Genomic DNA, 6,805 nt, shown 5'->3' on the forward strand with positions numbered 1-6,805 from the left:
TTATCCAAGGCAGTCCCCGCCCGGAGATCCGATCGGGGGACTATTTTATCTCCGGAGTGTTTTACTTTGGGACGCATGACATCATATTTAGATTGCTCATTTGGCACCACCCGGGGGGCACTTATGGATTAAGGATACCATGGAAGCGAGCAAAGTTTACCCCCCTAACTTATAGCATCGCTGTTTGGCGAGGACTTAGGATCGACTGAGCCTTGTGCAACGGCTGTTCACAAGGAACCCTTCTCCACATCAGCCCTCCAGGGCTCTCACTCGAGTATTTGCTACTACCACCAAGATCTGCACCAGTGGCGGCTCCAGGCGGCCTTACGGCTCGGTCCCTTCTGCGCACACCACTGCGCCCTCCTACTCGTCAGGGCTTACCGGGTCTGCCGGGCCGGTACGCGTACCGGACAGCCCACTCTGCCACTGACGGCCGAGCATAGGCACGACGCTTCAGCGGCATCCATTTTCAGGGCTAGTTGCTTCGGCAGGTGAGTTGTTACACACTCCTTAGCGGATGTCCGACTTCCATGGCCACCGCCCTGCTGTCGGTAGCAACCAACGCCTTTTCTGGTCTCCAATGAGCGTCGATTTAGTCGCCGTAGCTCGGCGTTTGGTTCATCCCACAGCGCCAGTTCTGCTTACCAAAATTGGCCCACTTGGCACTCAAGTGATCCAAGGCCCGCGGCTTCAAACATCTCGAGCAAGCCGGGGTTCTCACCCATTTAAAGTTTGAGAATAGGTTGAGGTCGTTTCGGCCATCAGTTGAATATTATAGTTATGTAATATTATACCCGATTCAACTCGATTCTACGATTATCTTCAGTAATACTTATGCAATATAGGCAGGTACCTATGCAGTACACTTACCTACCTAAGTACCTACCTACCTACCTATCTCATGGAAGAGTTTTTGAAACCAGATGAACTTTGAACGCCTTTATCAATACTGCGTAGATTAGGTGAAATCTCGATACATTTCTTGAAACCATATGTCATAACATAATGTGTTATATGCTGTAATGTATTTTGTAGTCACTCACAGATCCTCGATTTCCATTTCCAAATGTCAAAGACCTCGGAGGTTACGTGGTCAGTAAAGCCTGATTCACACTATAGTGCCAGTCAAGGTCCAGTCACGGTCCGGTAACGGTCCGATCAAAAGATTGAGTATTCACACTATCGTTCAAGCAACGTTCATGCTTCGGTCATGCTTCGGTCATTTTTCTTTCATTTCTAGTTGGTCTGAACGAAGGAATGTTGATCGTTGCTTGATCGCTACCTATTCACACTACAGTGCCAGTCTCGCTCCGGTCACGGTCCAGTTTCGGTCCGATCAAAAAGATTCGTCGCGAGAATGTTCCAAATTTTGACTGTGAGCTGACCGTTACCGTAACTTGACTAGAACGTCTAGTGTGTACACTCACATTTACTTGCCTTCAACAATCATTTGATCGGACCGATACCGGACCGTGACTGGACCTTGACTGGCACTATAGTGTGAATCAAGCTATACTCAATCTTTTGATCGGACCGTTACCGGACCGTGACTGGACCTTGACTAGCACTATAGTGTGAATCAAGCTTAATTGAAGCAACCTCCGTGGCCGAGTCGGGTGTGGGGGTGAGGTACACTTATCCTCGTGAGGACAATTACCATCCACTGAAGAGAATTAGTTTTTTGAGGCCTTAAGATTACTGATGATCACAAAAGAAAAGAGAATACTGATGATCACAAAAGAAAAGAGAATACTGATGATCACAAAAGAAAAGAGAATACTGATGATCACAAAAGAAAAGAGAATACTGATGATCACAAAAGAAAAGAGAATACTGATGATCACAAAAGAAAAGAGAATACTGATGATCACAAAAGAAAAGAGAATACTGATGATCACAAAAGAAAAGAGAATACTGATGATCACAAAAGAAAAGAGAATACTGATGATCACAAAAGAAAAGAGAATACTGATGATCACAAAAGAAAAGAGAATACTGATGATCACAAAAGAAAAGAAACTGTAGATGATCACAAGCGAAAAGAATCTGTTGATGATCACAAAAGAAAAGAAAGTACAGATGATCACAAAAGAAAAGAGAATACTGATGATCACAAAAGAAAAGAGAATACTGATGATCACAAAAGAAAAGAGAATACTGATGATCACAAAAGAAAAGAGAATACTGATGATCACAAAAGAAAAGAGAATACTGATGATCACAAAAGAAAAGAGAATACTGATGATCACAAAAGAAAAGAGAATACTGATGATCACAAAAGAAAAGAGAATACTGATGATCACAAAAGAAAAGAGAATACTGATGATCACAAAAGAAAAGAGAATACTGATGATCACAAAAGAAAAGAGAATACTGATGATCACAAAAGAAAAGAGAATACTGATGATCACAAAAGAAAAGAAACTGTAGATGATCACAAGCGAAAAGAATCTGTTGATGATCACAAAAGAAAAGAAAGTACAGATGATCACAAAAGAAAAGAAAATACAGATGATCACAAAAGAAAAGAACCTGTTGAAGACAAACGCAAAGAAAGTACTGAAGAAAAACGAAAAGAGGTAGAAGATAAACGCAAAGAAAACTGCGATGAAAGACGCAAAGATAGTTTTGAAGAGAAACGAAGAGAAATAGTCGATGATCACAGAAAGAAAGACACTGTAGACGAAGCTAAGAGAAAAGACGTTGCCGAGGACCACAAGAGAAAAGAAAGTGTGGAAGAACACAAGAGAAAAGATCATGATGACAGACATAGCAGAGATGAGAAGGAGTCACATTCCCATACGCCGAGGCACAATTCTCATAATAAAGATAAAGAACATAGAGACTCTTGTGATACAAAACACGAACATAGTGGTCATAAGAAGAAAGATAGTGAGGATTCTAACAGAGTGAAGAGGAAAGATTCCGACCATCACCATCATGATAGTAGCAAGAGAAAAGAAGAAGAGAGGAATAAAGAGAGGAGGAAGGAGAGATACAGTTTGGATTCAACAGAAACTGTTGTCAAGAAAGAAAACGAGGCGGGAGAAAAGAAAAAGGAATTCGACATGTTCAAAGTGGAGAGGAAGAGATCCTACGACAACTCTGACAAAACACGAAAAGAAGAAACTGTCACCACGGACAAGAAAGAAACCTCAAGTCTGATGGAAAACATTTCAGACGCTGAGGAATCTGCTGATAAACGAAACCATATCAGAAAGGAGCAGAGGAAAGATAGAACGAGTAATAACTCGTGGCATGCTACTGTGGGATGTAAGAGAAGACTTAGCTCTCAAGATAGTCAGGATAGTACGCTGGAGGACATCAAGCGAATGAAACCAGAGCGAAGAGATTCCAAAGACAGTAAGGATAGTAACAAGAGTAGCACGAGTACAAGTAGCTCGAGCAGCAGCAGCAGCAGTCAGAAGAAACATAGTGACAAAGATAAACACCAGAAAATAGCCAAGATGCTAGAAGAGAAGATCAAAGAAGACAAAGAGAAAGAATCACACGTGAAACCAAAGAAAGAGAACAAGGAAAGTGACGACAATGATTCACCCAAAGCGAGGAAAGAAAAGAAAAACTCGGAAACAAAACTGAGTGAAAATGAAAGTGGTGAGAAGAAGAAACGTACAAGATCCATACGAGAGAATGGTTTGACCACATGTAGTGAGAGTGAAACTGGAAGCTGTGATGATGAAGGTAGAAACAAGAAACATTCCATCTTTGATATTGTCGATGATACACCAGCCTATATCTCAATGTATGACAAGGTCAAAGCCAGATCCTGCAAGAATATGCAGAAGCATGAAGAAGAGCAGAAGAAGAAAGAGAAGTTTACCCAACTGAAACAAAGTCGTGCGAAGCGAGAGGAAAAGAAACGTTCTACCTCGTATGATGAGGATACGGACTCTGAACGGGGCATAGGACGGAGAAATAGCAAACACATGATCACAAGCTCTGAGGATGACTTCACCTCAGAATGTGAAACCAACAAAACCAAATCCAAGAAAACAATCATGTCTGATACTTCAGATGACGATGTTGTTAAAAGTGCTGTCAAATCCAAACTGAAAGCAAAATCCAGACTCCTCCGCTCTGAGGAGAGTGAACTAGATAGTACTCAGGATAGCATGCAGTCCTTCATCAAATCCGAACCTAAAGTCAAGATAGAACGAGAAGAGAATACAAACACCACAGCCTCTATCAAGGAAGAACATGGGGCAGAAGAGAAAGACATTAGTGTGAACAACAAGACCAGTGTAGATACAGACTCTGAAACACATGGCAAGAAGAAATCACATCGGAAGAAAGAGAAGAGACAGAAGAGCATGGATAGTTCTCTCTCATGCAGTGATATCAACCTGTCCAGTAAGAAGGAGAAACACAAGAAGGAAAGAAGAAAGTCACATAACCATGATAGTGATGCGAGTGGAAAACATGTCAAGTCGAGGAAAAAGAAGACTAGTAGCAGTAAGAAAGATATCAAGCTTGAAACCTCCTTGTTTGAACCTCTGTCTGATGACTCGAGTACACCTATGATGAAAGACCAGAGTATGAGTAACAACACAAGCAAGTGGCAAGTAGGCCAAGTCTTCTCAGATTCTGACTCGGATGAAATAACACGCATCCAGGACAAGAAACGGCGAGAGAGAAAATCACGAGAACTAGATGAGGCAGGCAAAGCATTGGAAGCGAAACTTCTTGATGAAACAGATCACTTTGATGCAACCTCGGTGCTTGTTGAGAAAGTGAAGAAGAAGAAAAAGAAGAAGAAGAAACATCATAATCATCACAAGCAGAGGAATATTGAACATGAGGAGGGAGATGGGGATGATGAAGATGAGGAAGCAAGGTCTGCAGAGAATGAACCCACGCCTCCCATCACTGCACAATGCTTATCCTCACTACTAGAGAGTCCACCTCTCTCTGTAGCAGCCAATAAGAAGCCAGATATCCCTGGGTTTGGTCTTCCTATGGATGCACATGTGCATGACTCTGCTGTGAAGAGTATCTCAGAGTGTGAGAACCTCCCGGCTATGAAGAAGATCCCTGATCCTGAACCTGCGCCTGTTGAGGAAAAACCCACAGTGGTGATCTCCCAGGAAGAAACAGAAGATGCCGTGGCAGCCCTGCTAGGAGATGCATTCGGTGGTCACTTTGAGGAGGATTACAACATGGAAGATAACAAACCTGGCTCTCCTGAGAACCTCTCGGAACCAGATCTACAAATAGACACAGATACAGAAGATACATTCGATACCTTGGACTTCTCCAAACCACCCAGAACACCAGACTATCCTTCACACTTTGAGAACTTTACTGGCAAAGACAAGATCAAACCAGGGTTTGTTCCACCTAAAACACCCGACACCAAATCCGTGGAACTTGCCAAGAAACCAAACCATGAGATGAAGACCGAAACCCAAGGTAGTCCACAACAAGCCAATGTTACCAAAGGTATGAAACAAGATAAAACACCTGAACCCTCCCCTGTGAAACTGCCTGAACTTCGACCATTTGATACATTCAAACCCGAGGACAAACCAGCAGAGTCCCGGGGATATGCATCACTAGAGGTTGTCAATAAAACATCCAAAGCAACCAATGTCCCTAGCAGCTCTGTCCTATTCACAGAACAGTCTCTACTCAAACATAACAAAACCACAGAGCTCCTCTCACACGGTGCCTGGACTGACAAGCCCCTGGCCAACCTACATAACAAACCCATCACCTCCCTGGAACAGTCCATACACAAAACAGTCAACCTCATGGATCAGTACATCAACAAGTCTCCTAAACCTGCCCTGGACCAAATCATCAAGTCTAAGAACCAGGAGAATGTTGTGTACAAACCCAACAACACCACGTCCAATATGTTACATCCATATGATCGTGTCACATCCAGTGAGCAAGTGTTTACCAACAAACCTGTCGTTCTATCTGAACAATACAAGAACATTCAGAACCCAGACCTTGTCAAGAACTGCATAGTATCTTCTGAACTCATGCATCAGAAGAGTATACTTTCTGTGTGCAAACCTCCCATGTCAGACGTCAAATCAGTCATCACCATCAACAAATGTATAGTAACCCCGTCATCTCTACATGATCCTCACAAGACGATGAATAAATCTGTTGTAGTACCAACATCACTACAAGACGCTACCAAAACCAACAAGTCTATCGGGGTACCAACATCCCTGCAAGACAAAACAATCAACAAGACCGTAGTGGTGTCAACATCTGTACATGATGCTCAGAGGATTATCAACAAACCGATCACACCAACATCCTTGTCAGATGCTTCCAAACTCATCAATAAAACTGTAGTCGTATCAACATCTCTACTGGAGTCTTCCAAAACTATGAACAAGTTTGTGACAACATCAACACCCTTGCACGACGACAACAGATCTCTTGTAATACCATCGTCGCTCCAAGAGACTGCCCAAAACATTAACAGAACCGTAGTAACAACATCTCAAGCAGATGCTTCCAAGTTCATCAACAAATCTATTGGGGTACCAACATCTCTACATGACAAGATCGTCACCACATCTGTTGTTGTATCAACCTCGCAACAAGATCTTTCTAAAAGCATTAACAAATCCATCGGAGTCACATCTTTACAAGACAAACCCACCATCAAACCCATCGTAGCATCACCGTTTCTTCAAGATGCTGCCAAAAACAAACCGCTTGTATCACCAACATCTCTACCAGATGCTCACAAAGTCATGAACAAACCAGTAGTAACACCAACAACGCTACAGGACCCTTCGAAAACGATCAACAAATTCGT

At 42.6% G+C, this 6,805-nt stretch overlaps 1 protein-coding gene across 1 annotated transcript; it reads left to right on the top strand.

Moving 5' to 3' along the window:
* Positions 1-530: 530 nt before the first annotated feature.
* Positions 531-6,805, top strand: LOC103520256 (protein split ends; the record flags this gene model as incomplete). Its single annotated transcript, XM_008485348.3, is given in 2 exon segments — positions 531-573; positions 2,308-6,805. Coding segments are annotated over 2 exon segments (4,541 nt in total), but the record flags the coding sequence as incomplete, so codon positions are not given.

Source organism: Diaphorina citri, unplaced genomic scaffold (genome assembly GCF_000475195.1).
Source record: "Diaphorina citri unplaced genomic scaffold, Diaci psyllid genome assembly version 1.1 scaffold3371, whole genome shotgun sequence".
Classification (NCBI taxonomy): Eukaryota; Metazoa; Arthropoda; class Insecta; order Hemiptera; family Psyllidae; genus Diaphorina; species Diaphorina citri.